At 35.9% G+C, this 17,261-nt stretch overlaps 1 protein-coding gene across 1 annotated transcript; it reads left to right on the forward strand.

The window, feature by feature from the left end:
* The first annotated feature begins 15,889 nt into the window (after positions 1-15,889).
* Positions 15,890-16,850, forward strand: LOC137254314 (uncharacterized). Its single transcript, XM_067791977.1, has 4 exons — positions 15,890-16,331; positions 16,412-16,533; positions 16,601-16,714; positions 16,776-16,850. Exons 1-4 carry the CDS (start codon positions 16,145-16,147, stop codon positions 16,848-16,850), a joined length of 498 nt encoding a protein of 165 aa, XP_067648078.1. The 5' UTR covers positions 15,890-16,144.
* The last annotated feature ends 411 nt before the right edge of the window (positions 16,851-17,261 follow it).

Genomic DNA, 17,261 nt, shown 5'->3' on the forward strand with positions numbered 1-17,261 from the left:
GGACATTAGGTCTATAGGTGGACGCCTTTTCGAGATATCGCCATTAGGGTGGGCCAGGGTGACTCTAGAATGTGTTTGTACGATATGGGTATCAAATGAAAGGTGGTAATGAGTATTTTAAAAGGGAGTAATCCTTAGTTCTATAGGTGGACGCCTTTTCGAAACATCGCCATTAGGGTGGGCCAGGTGTGACTCTAGAATGTTTGTACGATATGGGTATCAAACGAAAGCTGTTACTGAGCATTTTAAGAGGGAGTGGGCATTAGGTCTATATGTGGACGCCTTTTCGAGATATTGCCATTAGGGTGGGCCAGGGGTGACTCTAGAATGTTTGTACGATATGGGTATCAAACGAAAGGTGTTACTGAGCATTTTAAGAGGGAGTGGACACTAGGTCTATAGGTGGACGCCTTTTCGAGATATCGCCATTAGGGTGGGCCAGGGGTTACTCTAGAATGTTTGTACGATATGGGTATCAAACGAAAGGTGTTACTGAGCATTTTAAGAGAGAGGGGGCATTAGTTCTATAGGTGGACGCCTTTTCGAGATATCGCCATTAGGGTGGGACAGGGGTGACTCTGGTATGTTTTTGTACGATATGGATATCAAATTAAAGGTATTAATGAGGGTTTTAAAAGCGAGTGGCCCTTAGATGTATATGTGAAGGCGTTCTCGTGATATCCACCAAAATGTGGACCAGGTGATCCAGAAAATCATCTGTCGGGTACTGCTAATTTATTTATATATGCAATACCACTAACAGTATTCCTGCCAAGATTCCAAGGGCTGTTGATTTCGCCTTGTAGAACTTTTTCATTTCCTTCTACTTAATATGGTAGGTGTCACACCCATTTTACAAAGATTTTTCCAAAGTTATATTTTGCGTCAACAAACCAATCCAGTTACCATGTTTCATCCCTTTTTTCGTATTTGGTATAGAATTATGGCATTTTTTTCATTTTTCGTAATTTTCGATATCGATAAAGTGGGCGTGGTTATGGTCAGATTTCGCCCATTTTTTATACCAAGAAAAAGTGAGCTCAGGTAAGTACGTGGGCTAAGTTTAGTAAAGATATATCGGATTTTGCTCAAGTTATTGTGTTAATGGCCGAGCGGAAGGACAGACGGTGGACTGTGTATAAAAACTGGGCGTGGCTTCCACCGATTTCGCCCATTTTCACAGAGAACAGTTACCGTCATAGAATCTATGCTCCTACCAAATTTGAGAAGGATTGGTAAATTTTTGTTCGACTTATGGCAATAAAAGTATTCTAGACAAACTAAATGAAAATGGGCGGAGCCACGCCCATTTTGAAATTTTCTTTTATTTTTGTATTTTCTTGCATCATATCATTACTGGAGTTGAATTTTGACTTAATTTACTTATATACAGTAAAGATATTAAATTTTTTGTTAAAATTTGAATTTAAAAAAATTTTTTTTTAAAAAGTGGGCGTGTTCTTAATCCAATTTTGCTAATTTTTATTTAGCACATATAGAGTAATAGTAGTAACGTTCCTGCCAAATTTCATCATGATATCTTCAACGACTGCCAAATTACAGCTTGCAAAACTTTTAAATTACCTTCTTGTAAAAGTGGGCGGGGCCACGCCCATTGTCCAAAATCTTACTAATTTTCTATTCTGCGTCATAACGTCAACCCATCTACCAAGCTTCGTCGCTTTATCTGTCTTTTGTAATGAGTTATCGCACTTTTTCGGTTTTTCGAAATTTTCGATATCGAAAAAGTGGGCGTGGTTATAGTCCGATATCGTTCATTTTAAATAGCGATCTGAGATGAGTGCTCAGGAACCTACATACCAAATTTCATCAAGATACCTCAAAATTTACTCAAGTTATCGTGTTAACGGACGGACGGACGGACGGACGGACGGACGGACATGGCTCAATCAAATTTTTTTTCGATCCTGATTATTTTGATATATGGAAGTCTATATCTATCTCGATTCCTTTATATATGTACAACCAACCGTTATCCAATCAAACTTAATATACTCTGTGAGCTCTGCTCAACTGAGTATAAAAACTGTTAGTGTCGATTTCTCAAACCCAGGTACATTTCGAGCAAGAGTATATTTTTAAGGCAGTTAGTGTTTTCTTTGTAGAACTATTGAACCTTTTTGTCTAGGTAGGCTTGAATTTTTACTTGATCTAAGTATAAATAATAGTACATGCGCCTTGTTCCTTCATAAAATCTGCAAGGCTCGCCGGATACTGTTCAGTTTATAATTGTAGCTTATAACCCGTCATTTACTTAAAAATATAATATGAATAAAAGGGCGCGAGAGTTTGAGTGAAGTGAATGATCCAGATATGTTCTGTTTCATCTGCGGTCAATTTATCATTAAAAGAATGCGACGTATGTTTTCAAATCATTTGAAGGTCACATACTAGAAGTATTTTGGAATTGAGCCTAAAAACAATGAAAAACCATGGACACCGAATACTGTGTGCACCACATGTCGAGTCGAATTGATTTTTTCGGAAAGCGGAACAAAAAGGTGCGTTGTAAAAATTAGGAATTTGCTCCCTTATAATGCATATCTGTCTAATTTCTAAAACTATCTATTTAGGCGACATATGAAATTTATTACACCAATGAAGTGGAAGGAACCAACTTGCCATTCAACGGACTGCTATATTTTTGTACTACAAAAGTACTTGCGGTTGGAAAGTCAAGAAAAGTAACCTATGCGAGCGTATCTACAGTGTCATTAACAGAACTAAATTCAAAGAATCTACATTTCCAGAGTCAAATTTAACTTTAGTTCCGGCTCCAGTTTTATTGTCAACAGCAGTATCTGATTAAGCGGCATCATGTTGTAAATTTCAAACTGAAAACGAAAGAAACTCTTTGTCACATGCACAACTCAATGATTGGATAAGGGATTTGGAATTGTCAAAGGAAAAGGCCGAACTACACGCCTCTCGTTAAGGTCACATATTATAGAACTCGTCACGAACAATTTTCCAAGTACTACACGAAGAAGGACAGTGTTTGCTACTGCAAAGGCATTGCTGGTCTATTCAAACAGTTTGTGAACCGTATTATTCAAAAAAGTGGCGATTGTTCATAGACGGCAATAAATTAAGTTTAAAGGCCATATTATTACATATTGACAACAAAAAGCCATATATCCCGATCGCGCATGCAGTAAATACGAAGGAAACATATGAGATAATGCAAAAATTAAAAAAAATAAATAAATAAATGTAAGGCGCGACAACCTCCGAAGAGATCTAAGTCCGAGCTTCTCTTCCAATTTGCGTCGTGCTCCTCTTGATTTTCCCTACAAATTGGCCGGACGGGACCTACATGTTTTATGCCGACTCCGAACGGCACCTGCAAGGCAGATGAGTTTTCACTGAGAGCTTTTCATGGCAGAAAAATTGCTGCTCAAATTAATCAAATACATGATTGGAAAATATGTACCGATTTTAAAGTCGTTGGAATGCTATATGGTCTACAAAGTGGATACACAAAATACTGTTGCTATCAATGCAAATGGAATAGCCTAGCTCGTCAAGACCACTACATCATTAAGGACTGGCCAGAACGAATGGAGTTTCAAGGTGGGGTGGATAACATAAAATACTCCCCACATATAAAGAAGGAAAAAATAATTCTACCTCCGCTCCACATCAAGCTCGGCCTTATCAAAAACTTTGTCAAGGCTTTGGACAAAGAAGGCGAAGCTTTCATCATTTGAAGACAATCTTTCCAGAGATTTTAGAAGCAAAAATAAAGGTACAGATATTTGTGGGACCGCAAATAAGGAAAATGATGGCCAATAACTATTTCAAAGAACTATTGTCACCAGTGGAGGCAGCATCGTGGGATTCTTTTGAAAAGGTCGTTACTTCCTTTTTAGGCAAACACAGAAGTACTAACTACGAGATGATAGTGAACGTATATCAAAAACTATGCGTAAATGAGTAAATAAAAAACATATTTAAGACCGTTTTCTCAGTTAACTTTAAAACCCATCTGCCCGATAAACAAAAAATTTGTGATTCAAGGTATGAAAATTTTTAAATTTACATGAGAATATATAGCCCTAAATTTGATTTCATCATAAACAAACATTCAACATAAACAAAAAATTTGTTCTGAATTGAAAAATAAATACAGCCTAATAAAATTATATAATTACTATTGTGTCACTTATGTATTTATCTAATATACTTTTTTATTTTCTTTTTTTTTTTATTTATTTATTTTCTTTATTTTAAGTATGCCTTTAAATATTCATTTTCTACACTCCCATTTTAATTTTTTCCCGCAAAATCTTGGCGACGAAAGTGACGAGCATGGCGAAAGGTTTCACCAGCAAATGAAAATGATTGAAAGTCGGTATCAAGGATTCTGGGATCTCGCTAAGATGGGTGACTACTGTTCGTTTCTCATAAGAGAAAACGATCCTAATCTAAATAAGCGTCAAAACAAGAAACATAACTTTTCAGTTATAAAATAAGATCATAGAGTAAGACAGAATCATATGTACATATGCTATTATTTGTAGGGCACTTAAGTTATACTATATGGATATATTTATTTGAATGCTTATAACTTTTGTATTAGTTCATCGATTTTGTTGAATGAAAGCTTATTTTTATTTTATAACAAAACAGAGCTTGGCGGCCACCGTGGTGTGATGGTAGCGTGCTCCGCCTATCACACCGTATGCCCTGGGTTCAACTCCCGGGCAAAGCAACATCAAAATTTTAGAAATAAGGTTTTTCAATTAGAAGAAAATTTTTCTAAGCGGGGTCGCCCCTCGGCAGTGACTGGCAAGCGCTCCGAGTGTATTTTTGCCATGAAAAGCTTTCAGTGAAAACTCATATGCCTTGCAGATGCCGTTCGGAGTTGGCATAAAACATGCAGGTCCCATCCGGCCAATTTGTAGGGAAAATCAAGAGGAGCACGACGCAAATTGGAAGAGAAGCTCGGCCTTAGATATCTTCGGAGGTTATCGCGCCTTAGATTTATTTTTTTTTTTTTATTTTTAACAAAACAGGGCTTAGAGAGAAAACAAAAATATTCAAAAAAATAAAAAGTTTTCGAGATCCTTCCTCGCAAAAAAAAAAAAATAGAAAACATCCGTAATGATTTTTCGTTATCTTTGAATCTGCAGGGCCTAGCAAAAAGTATTTTATGCACAGTTTATATCAAATTTTATTACCTTTTTTACCATTTTGGAATTATTCAATTCGTTCTTTAGATATATATGATTAAGTGGACACAATGTTTTTTTTTTTTTTTTTTGAAAAAACCGTTATTCGTAAATGTCTCAAAAACGTTACCATAGAATTAAAAATAACATTGATTTTCGGTATCGGGTGGTGATTTTACATAACATTTCATAATGGCGACAAAAAAAAAGCCGTTGTGATAGATGAATGGTTATAGCAACGGCACCTAAACGATACCGATGAAGGAATTTAGCAGTTCCCGAAATGGATCTACACAAAGAGCTTTGACAGTTGTCTAAAATGTTTTCTTTCTTCTATTCTAATTTAATTAAAAAAAATTAAGAAAAAATGTATCATAACAATAATAATGATAAAGAAATTATTGTTAAGCATTTAGCTCGATTCAAACCCGCGATCTTAATTATGTTAATTTTTCACCTAGGGCCACTTCATTAAGCGAACATCTGTCAGTAGCCCGAAAAAAATATTACGTTTTTACCAAAAATAGTTAAAATGGATAGCAGCTTAACTGTTAAAGCAATCAAAACGAAATGCATGCGCTACCACTCATACATGCTCAGGGCCGGATTAACAAGTAGGCAGAATAGGCAGTTGCCTGGGGCCCCCGAAAAATAAAAAAGGGTTCTAAAATTTACAAACCTAAAATTCTAGAGAGTGAAAGAAAAATATAATCAGAACAGGAAATATTTTTTACTCAAATAAATAAAACTCAATTGACCGCATTCAAAACGCGACGACCTGGACAAGGTTCCTAAAAAGGATACTTCCGACTCATTTGACAAATTGTATTAGCGTGCAAAGAAGTGCATCGAAGTGAAAAGAGAGTATATTGAATAATAGAAAAGAATTATCTCAAAATGTACACTGGTTGTTTTTATTTTGAAAAATTTCTGTTATTTTTGTAACAGAGGGTGTAGAAGAAGTCTTCAACTCTATTTTGACTGCTATGCGTTCAGTGAGTAAGTCATTGCAAAGTAAAAAGGCAGGTTTGCAAACGTGTGCTTTTTTGTGTGGATCGTTAGAAGAGAGTTTAGTTTCATTCCGTGAAAATTTCAATGATTTTGAAAAAATCACAATATAACTATTACCTGGTGTAGGTTATACAGAAATCATAAAACATACTCGTCGTAGAAAAACAACCTAATGACGGAAATGCTCCAGAAGGAGAATTTTCGCCTTGCGATGATTTTAGGACAAACGGTTTCCTCGAAAGCACCGACAATCTTCACAGTGAAAGTATGTGGACGTTTCAGAGAGATTTGCATTTCTCACAAACTTATCTCTAAGAGATGGAGACCTCCACGAAGCTATAAATAACTTAGTTATTTTTTATTCTAGAGATTTGGAAGAATTTTTCATTGAAGTGGAACAATTCCAAGGTTACGTGAACTCCAGATACACTGATGCAAAAAAAAAACTCAGTCATTTGTATAAGATCCTAATGGAAAATCAATTAGCCGATGTATTTCCTAACACAAAAATAGCTCTTCGGATTATCTTAGCATTAATGAAATTATTCTGCCGAACGATCCATCTCGCAATTAAAAAGAATCAAAGCTGCTGAAAGAGCTACAACGCGATAAGTGCCACTCGAGATGTTAGGTATACTTTGCATTGAGTCAGATTTGTTTAACAAAATCGATATTGATAATATAATTGATGAATTTGCCGAAAACAAATGCAGAAAACGACATGTATAAAATGTAGATAGTAATTTTAATGATATTATTACATTGTGACAATAAAATTTTTATGAAAGGTATACATAAGTTTGTATTTTTTAATCGAAAAAAGAAGGGAACGGACGTGAAAAAGGGCCCCCAAATGTGCCTGTCTTTGAAAAAGCCATATTGCTATGAATGCAGCATATATTTTTCGTAACTTATTCAAAACCAATTTGTTTTTGACTGTAATTTTTTTTTACATTGACAATACAATCCGACCAATCAAGCAAAACTTACTAGATTTTTGTCCCTTAAGCATTCAATAAAGCAATAATGAGATTCCTAGAAATTTCATAACAGTTTTTATTTATAACAAACTGATAATACGTGGAAAACGAACCGGTAACATGCTGAGCGCAGTCCCATTATATTACTTTCCGCTTTCTTATTCTCAATTGAATTTTTCTGAGCCAAACCAAACTGCAAAATGATTCTAAAACAGTCCCGAAATCATCTCGAAATGGCCCAGTAATGATATAAAGATGCTTCTACAATGATCTCTAAACAGTCTCGAAAAAATAGCGATGATACAAACATTTATATTACTACCGATAGTAATCACTGTAAACTGTGGGTAAGGCAGTGCAAAATAAAAACCGAAGTTCCTGGTTCCCCCCCCCCCCCCCCCCCCCCCCCCCCCCCCCAGGTGACAAAGCAACATCAAGGAAGAAGAAGAAAATTTTGTCTAAGCGGGGTCGCTCTTCGGCAGTATTTGGCAAGCACTCCGAGTATATATTGGGGACACAAGAATTTTATCCTGATTCTGAAATATCGATCACAATCTGAACATATTTGGCAGCCAGGTGGACTAATTGGCCTAAAATAAGTTATTGGTGGCATACCAACATCACTGTATTGAAATGAAGATTGCGGAGAGGTCATTGTGCATGTTCTCCACTATGTACGGCAAAAATCCCTACAAAATGGAGGGACTGCATTTTCTTGTACTGCTATATTATGGATAGGTACTTACCGCTGACCTGTAACAGTCGATTTAGTGAGTCAATACGACTCATATGAGTTGAATTGGAAATATTAGCATGTTAGAGGAACGTTCAGTTGCGATACATACAGAAAAACCTGCTTTGTGAGCGCGACTTATGAAACAGTAAACGTCCACTCTAAAGCCTAGTATTATTCTATGCCTTTGATGGTAGCCTTAATAGCGATACTGCATTAATTGTGAATTTTGTCAACTTGGCAGTGGAGAGATGTCAAACAACCTGCACAAAAAAAGAGTCACCTCACACTTCCGCTGGCGAGAGTCTTTCGTTTTTAAGTTGGCGTTGAAGCGGATCAGCCGTAAAGAAAAAATACGCTTAAAAATAATTTTTTTCGTTTAGAGTAAGGTAAAGACAAAAGTCTTAATAATTATTGATGTTAAGTAAAAGTGAGTGCAGAAATAATTAAAAAAAAAATCATTTTGACAAATTTCACGTGTTCTTGAACATTTGGGTAAATGGAAGAGGTTACATGCCGTTAAAGCAACAAATTCAATGACACTCCAATCATTGCAATAATATTAATCACTGAGAAGAGTAATTGAGAGCATAAATAAAATACGAATGTAATATAATCTTAAATATATATATATAAAATGAATCGTTTTCTTGATCGCCATTGCAAGCTTTGCGCAAAGATTATGGCACCAGTGGCGCAATGAGTTCAAATGTCGGCGGCACATCATCAGCTTTAATTGGCGTTAGTTCTACCTCATTACTTCATGCCCATTTCAATGGTACTCTACTCTACAAGGGGATCACTCTCATTAGGTGCTGCTGGTGGTGACACATCGGACAGAAAAGATAGTCAACAACTGGTTCTTCAACAGCAACAAAAAACCCACATTACAGAAAAGAACAGATAAGTCAAAACATTTAATTAATTAAACAAAAGTTTAAACAAAATAGCACACAGGTAATGCTTAATTCAAATTAAAATATCAATCCATTTTTCTTAATTGCTGCTCATAACTCCTTTTAAAAAGTTTTGTTTGAATATATAAAATATGTAATTCTTGCTAAACATGAGAATGAGGATTAAGCGGAACAATAGAAATTATAAACAATTTTGTAGAAACTGATATGTGCATTTTCTTATTGTAATTTTCCTTCATCTGATACAAAAAACAAGAGATATAATCTATGTAAGCTCCACTTTATTAGAATTAAAGTAGTTTAACTTATGTAGCGGATTTAAGAAAGGCAGGTTTTCACCTTTGATGTACTTAGCGTTAAGAAAATTTTGATCTATTGAAGGCATTAAAGGAATTTACTATGGAATGGTAAAAGCTTACGTTACTTTCCTGAGGTAATGTGGTAAGTCGGGTCAAAGAGTTGCGCTAGGGATTCTTGGATTAAAAAAATGGTGCCCCAGAATTCAAAGGTAGGGAGGGTTAAGATTTCGCAACTTGCATCTCCCCAACATCCCGAGATACTCTCCTTTTCAGACTTTCAGATGACAATGCTGTACATTTTGTTTGTTCTTGGCTTAACGTTTGTAGTTACTCGTTTCTTCGTTCTTGGTTTTATCCCCAACAAAAGGGTAATTTAGGGACCCTCACAATAAATATTTGTAATAGTTATTGGTAGAAAGGGTGTCAACAATCCCCCCAAGCCGACTGATTGCTAGTTTTTCAGAAGGGTGTCGCCCGACATAAACTTTCCCAAATCAACTTTGAAAACCATGCTCGGTATGAGTGAGGAAAAATCATTACAGACCCTAATTGGCCTTTGTTATTTTTAAGCATTTTAATTTTTTAATCTAAAAGAAATTATTTAATATGTACTTTATTATATAAGTCCGAAAATAATAGTGAAATGCGGACTTTTATTTTTTTTTAGGTTTAGAAAAAAGTCCGATCCTAAAACAATTAAACACGGCTCATCCAAATGAGACCAATTTTTTTTCTTACTGAATTCTTGTTGTTTCAACAGAAAGCAATGTATCAAATTTGAAGACAATGTCTCAATTCGAACAAATTTTATGGGGGAAAAAGGTACAAGTTTACTATGGAAATCACCATGAGACTTGTCATAATACAATGGGACAGTGCCTTATAACGTCACGGCTTATCTGTCCGGTCAGGCGATATTAATCTAGAAATCATCAACATCTACATCCCTCCTGCCACCTGGATAGCGCCCTAATATCAGAGCACCAATCACTGGCGATAATCGCATTATTTTAGGCGATTTCAATGCCCATTACAAACCTACAGGCGGACAACAGAGCTGAGATGTTGGCGGATTAAATAGAAGAAACGACGTTCTGCACAATAAACGGAGACGCCCTCACTCGTATGGTAGGAAGCTGTCACAGTTTGCCAGATATATCAATCGTGCGCGCAGGACTTGTAAACGGCGTCAACTGGCAGCCGATGGTAACATTGGTATCCGACCATCTGCCTATACTTATTTCGCTTGAGCGAACCGCCGACTTCATCGTCACCGAAAGCCGCACTTTCATAAACTTTTGAAAAAGAAAAGTGGGATGCGTACAAATCCTTTAAAGACAGTCAATTTGCTGTCCTCCCTATCCCGACTGATGCTCGTCAAGGGGAACGTGCTTTCCGCAAGGTCATTGAATCTGCTTCGGTTCGTTTTATTCCCGCTGGAAGAATTCCGGAAATCCGGTCATATTTTCCGGCGGAGGCCGTAAATTTAGCGTGAGCACGTGACCTTATAAGACAGCTTGATCCCGGCGACCCCCAAATAAGAGATATATACCAACGCATCAGGTTGCTTGTGGATGAACACAAGCGGGCTAAATGGGAGAAGCATTTAAGGGATTGTAACCTCTTTGCCGATGTGGGTAAGCTTTGGTCCGTATAGTCCCTATCGAATCCGTCTAAGCACAATGACAAAGTTTCCATCGCCTGTTGCGATAAAGTGCTGTCAGATGCAAACAAATGCACGAGCGCTTTTTGCCGACAATATATAATACTGTAACGAATTTGCTGCAAATCCTCTTATTTGCAATCCTCTGCTAAGTTCGAATCACTAAACTGTTGAATAAATAACTCCAATTTGTAATAATGCAAAATGTCCTTTATTAAAGTACTTCACAATAACAAACTGTGCAACGAATAGCTTGCTTAATAACCACACTGATTGATAGCTCAATGAAACTCTACTATTCAAAATAATACTGATATTGCTCGCTAGATATCGTCTTAATCAAACTGCTTGACAACTCAAATCAAACTGAATTACTTCTTACTCGCCTGCTCCGCTTTTATAGTTTACGCTGCATACTTCTAGGCTCTTCGATTTCCAGAAGTTACTAGTTAGTTCGGCTACAAAATCGCCAGCCACAACTACGTGCACAAATTATTGCTCTCTCTTGTGACAACTCAGATAAGATATATGCATGTGTTTGTGCATTGCCGCTCCGCTGCTCGTATACGTACATATGTGTAGACGCAATTATTTATTCGTTTATGTAGATACATAATGATTGAATTATTTATGTGAATGTTTGTAGTTTACAGTCTCTCGCGCATACATAGGCGTATAAGTAAATGCATATGTGTGTGACATCTTTCGGCTGCCTTATATATGTGTATACATGATTTGATTATTGACGTAAATACTGCTTATCGTGGCCTTGGCATCGCCTTAGTGATGGTATAACTTAGTGCTGTTAATATCCGTGACAATACATTCTATGGTTGACAAAGTTAGACAGCGGCCCAACAGACGCGCACATAAACATAAATTTGCGCGTCCCCAATTACCATCACCGCCAGAGAGGTTGAGTTTGCCATCGTTCACGCTAAACCATCTAAAGCAGTGGCCCCAGACGGCATAGCCATGCCGATGCTTAAAAGCCTAGGTAATGAGGGTTTCAAATATTTAGCACATGTCTTCAACCTGTCCCTTTCCACTTTGTCATCCTCGAAAAATGGAAAATGGTCAAGGTGATCCCGCTACTAAAGCCTGCGAAACCAGCTTAAATAGGAGATTCTTATCGACCGATATCTCTCCTTTCTCCAGTAGCCAAGACACTAGAATCCATTCTGCTCCCCTACTTCAAAGCAAATTTGCAACTACCCTATCATCAGCATGGCTTTAGGAAACAAAATAGAACAAGGAATGGAATATAGAATATGATTCTATAACAATCTTCGACGATCTCAGTATCAACGTTGCATCTATTTAATTGATGTTTATTGATGCGTAGTTTTTTGTGTAGGTTTCATGCGGTCATAACAAATCGTTTCCCGAGATGGTCGGGCTGGTACCTTTATTGTGCTTGTTACCGGAACGTACCGGATCTGCATCCGGCAGAGGATCATCAACATCGATGACACTCCCAAGGCATTCGGGGAGTGTCTTTATCGCTACAAAAACAACAGCAACGTTTGGAATTGCACGCTAGAAATAGCAGCTTGAAACTGAGAAGCTTGTGCTGAAGTTTTGGCGTTTTCCCCTTCTGCTATCTCTTCAAAGGCTTCGAGAATTGCTGGCTGAACTTCAATGTAAGTGGATACCGTATCATGATATTTGCCCATCTTGTTGGGCAGACGCTTTGTAATTTTTGTCTTCGACTTTCTTTTATACCCAACTGTATTTGTACACAGGGTATTATAACTTTGATTGGATAAAGGATGGTTGTACAGGTATAAAGGAATCGAGATAGATATAGACTTCCATATATCAAAATCATCAGTATCGAAAAAAATTGATTGAGCCATGTCCGTCCGTCCTTCCCTCTGTCTGCCCGTTAACACGATAACTTGAGTAAATATTGAGATATATTCACCAAATTTGGTACACGAGCTTATCTGTACCCAGAATAGATTGGTATTGGAAATGAGCGAAATCGGAGGATAACCACGCCCAATTTTTATATATATAACATTTTGGAAAACACAAAAAATCTGATTATTTAGTAAATAAGACACCTAGAATGTTGAAAGTTGACGTTTAGACTGACATTGAGACTTTTTATACAAATTTGAAAAAAATATTTAAAATGGGCGTGGCACCGCCCACTTGCGATAAAATAAATTTTACAAATATTATTAATCATAAATCAAAAATCGTTAAACTTATGTAACAAAATTTGGCAGAGAGGTTGCGTTTACTATGAGAAACGCTTTGAAGAAAAATTCACGAAATCGGTTAAGGACCACGCCCACTTTTATATAAAAGATTTTTGAAAGGGTCGTCGATGAATAAAATAAGCTATATCTTTGCAAAAAGGGCTTTATATCAATGGTATTTCATTTATAACAATAAATAGGAAAAACTTCAAATTTTAAAAAGTCGGCCTGGCACCGCCCCTTTTATGACTAAGGGATTTTCTATGTTTCGGGAGCCATAACTCGAAGAAAAATTAGTTCAGAATAGAACCATATGTATGTGTATTATTGCCCAGACTTGTAACACTATTAAGCACACAAAGCAACAGCAGGATTTCAAGTGTACAGCTGGGTATGTAATGTTCGGTTTCACCCGAACTTCGACTACCTTACTTGTTGCATAATCGAAATTTTTTTCTGGAGAACGTTTTGCCTTTTTGGGCATCGGTAAAAATCAAAATAAATGCACCCTGCCTACATCATGTTACAATCAAATATACGACATAAAATAATGAGGTAAAATAGGCAGCTTTGCTAAATAATAACCAATCTACTTGGTCTCGTTACAGGTGATCACAGTTTTGGAAGAAGAATCTACCGTCGAAAGAAGCATAGACTCCCGAGGTTGTGTATTCGTACAGAGGTTGGCTGCAAAAATAGCTGCTAGACTGAGAAAATGCAATATGTGCAAATGAAACAAATAAGGAAGGCTAATTTCGAGTGTAACCGAACATTACATACTCAGCCGAGAGCTTGGGAGAAAAACTAAGGGAAAATCACCATGTAGGAAAATTAACCTATGGTAATTCTAGAATGTGTTCGTACGATATGGGTATCAAATGAAGGGTGTTAATGAGTATTTTAAAAGGGAGTGGGCCTTAGTTCTATAGGTGGACGCCTTTTCGAGATATCGCCATAAAGGTGGATTAGGGGTGACTCTATAATGTGTTTTAGACTGGGTTGGTCCCCATACAAAAAAAAAATTGCTTATGTCCGCCCATAAATTTGAAGATTATGTTGAGAGGGTTTCGGAAAAATTTTTTTTTATTTTTTTTGATCCCTCGACATACAGCCAAAAAGGTTTTTTCGTTGTAACTTGGTTATTTGACGACCAATTTTTAAAATTGATATGTCATTATTTTTTTATTTTTTAAGTCATTATTTTGGCATTGAGAAGCTCCATATTTCGTTTAATGTCCTTTTAAGCACACATGATTAGGTCAGTTAACAAAATTTTACCCCCCTAATGTATGTTTTTTTCCTTACCAAACGAAAGTAGTTAAAAATTCAAGAAAATGTTGCTTTGAAACCATATTACTAAAATAATAAACAAAGAAGTTATAGCACTTTCAATATTTATTGCAACTGTCATTTTACCTGATTCTTATTATACCTAGACCTAAAACTCATGATATTTTTGGAGGAAAAATTGCAGGGTTTGCATTGAAAAGTTAATAAAGATATGCCAAATATCAGGAGTAGGGGAAGTCAAAGTAAATAAGTGAGTCAAACCTGTAGTTTCGTATCTATAATAATAACGCTATGCGACAAAATCAACTTTTTTTCTGGGTATTGGACAAACCCACTTTTTCGTAGAGACTGAGGCTTAAGTAAACAAAGTACTGTCTCCGTTTTTCGAAGTTAGCCTCCAAAAAATAGATATCGGCTTACGAAGTTTGAAGTTCGAAATTCTACATTTCGAAATTTTATTTTATTTTTTGTTAACGCGTTTAGCAAATTGAACAAGTAAAAATGTGGGCGTGGTCCGCCCTTTTCCCTCATTAGAAGGACTGGATTCTTTTTTTGATAAATTTAGTATAACAGCTGTTATACGAGGTGAAAGTCAGACTCTGATTTCTGAATACGACTTCTGACTTCTGACTTTTCACCTTTACTTTTTCAATTTGCTGAACGCGTTAACAAAAAAATAAAATTTCGGTTCGAAAAACGGAGATAGTACTTTGTTTACTTAAGCCTCAATCTCTACAAAAAAGTGGGTTTTGTCCAATACCCAGAAAAAAAGTTGATTTTGTCGCATAGCGTTATTAATATAAATACGAAACTACAGGTTTGACTCACTTATTTACTTTGACTTCCCCTACTCCTGATATTTGGCATATCTTTATTAGCTTAAAAGGACATTAAACGGAAATGTGGAGCTTCTCAAGGCCAAAATAATGACATAGCAATTTTAAAAATCGGTAGTCAAATAAACAAGTTACCCCGAAAAAACCTTTTTGGCTGTATTTGGAAGGATAAAAAAAAAAAATTTCCGAAAACCTCTCAACATAATCTTCAAATTTAGGGGCTGACATTAGCAACTTTTTTTTTCGACCCAGTCTAATGTGTTTATACGATATGGGTATCAAATTAGAGGTACTAATGGGCGTTTAAAAGCGAGTGACCCTTAGTTGTGTATGTGAAGGCGTATTTCGAGATATCGACCAAAAAGTGGACCAGGGTGACCCATAACGTCATCTGCCGGGTACCAATAATTTATCTATATACGTAATACCACGGCCGGCCACCGTGGTGTGATGGTAACGTGCTCCGCCTACCACACCGTATACCCTCGGTTCACACCCCGGGCAAAGCAAAATCAAAATTTTAGAAATAAGGTTTTTCAATTAGAAAAAAATTTTTCTAAGCGCACTCAGAGAAAAATTGCATTTTAAAATCAAAAATAAAATTTTTATTTTTAATATGCACGTTTTTAACGAGGACATTATTATTTTAAAAATGAAGATTTTCAAAACAAATCAAAATATTTTTAAACTAAATATGTCATTTTTAAAATTAAAGTGTATTTTAGATTTTAAAATGTTTCATATTTGAATTAATAATGTTGCATTTTTAATTCTAATATTGACATATTCATTTTAAAAATTGCGTGCGATTACAACGTTCCATACTTGAATCAAAAATGTACCACTTTAGTTCAAACATAAACGTCTTTATTTTAAACATGTTCATATTTAAAAGTATGGCTCATGCATAAGTAAGAAGAAGCAGTTTGCTGAGTTTAGTTGATTTTATTTGCTGTCCGTTCTGACAAAAAATTTATTTTGTGGATTTTGCTTGATATATTGTGAACAAAATGAACAACTCGTTGCAAATTGATGATTTTATTTATAATTTCGAGAACGTGGAATCTGAAGAAGTGTGTACAAATTTAGAAGGAGTAGTTGTTACTACCACACAAATTGTTGACAATCAGGATGAGGAGAAGTTGGTAGAGCTGCTGAAAGAGTTTGATTTGGTCGACGTTTTGCCATTCCTAAAAGGTGAGTAATTACTTAACAAATAAATATTTGTATCGAGCTAATAACTTGCTATTATTACATATATCTGACAACGCCTGCAGCTTCGCAGATAACTTTCAGAAGCCTGCAATTTCTAAAGGCTGCTGACCTACAGGAAGCCATTCCGCCGCTGGGTCTACGTGTAGAGTTTAGAGAGAAATTATTTATTTGGAAGAAAAAAGAGGTGCGTATGTACATTGTTAAATTCTTAAAAAATCTTTATCCGTTCACATATTTTATTTTGTTAATAGTATGGAATAGATGATGAAACCATGTCGATGCCAAGCAAAGTAACTGAATGGTTACAAAGTAATAACTTTATGCCGTCAAGTCAATCATCTTCTTCGCCTCACTGTCTCAACAAAGTAAGTTTAATAAATTATTTTCGATCTAAATACCCCTAATAACTATCCTTTCTTGAACAAGGATTTACTAAGTTTACTCCAACAAACTTGCAAGGGGAAGCTTTTATTAGAATCCTACAAAAAAATCAACATTTGACCAACAGAAACCGTGACGACCTCATAAGCATAGTTATTGACGAAGTTATAGCAAATGACATTATATTATTCCTGAAATTGATGTTACTATATGTAGAGCATTGAAAACATCTCTCAATAGAAGCATTGCTGATTGGAATGAAGTCAAAGATAAATGGCAAAAAACATTTAACTTGAGACAGAATGACTTAAAAGAACTAACAAATATTGATTTTCTCCAAACCTGGCCGAAATATACTGATTCGCGGGCTCCTGAACTGGTAACTATGAAAATACATACATACATACTTAGTTTGAATTTCCCAGCAACACATCCACACATTGCAGATATACCTTGATTTTAAGATCATGTATCCTGGTAAGGAGAATTGTTTATATTCGAAATGGGAAATTTTTACCGAAAAAATACAAC

This window comes from Eurosta solidaginis, chromosome 5 (genome assembly GCF_040869045.1).
Source record: "Eurosta solidaginis isolate ZX-2024a chromosome 5, ASM4086904v1, whole genome shotgun sequence".
In the NCBI taxonomy this organism is placed as follows: domain Eukaryota; kingdom Metazoa; phylum Arthropoda; class Insecta; order Diptera; family Tephritidae; genus Eurosta; species Eurosta solidaginis.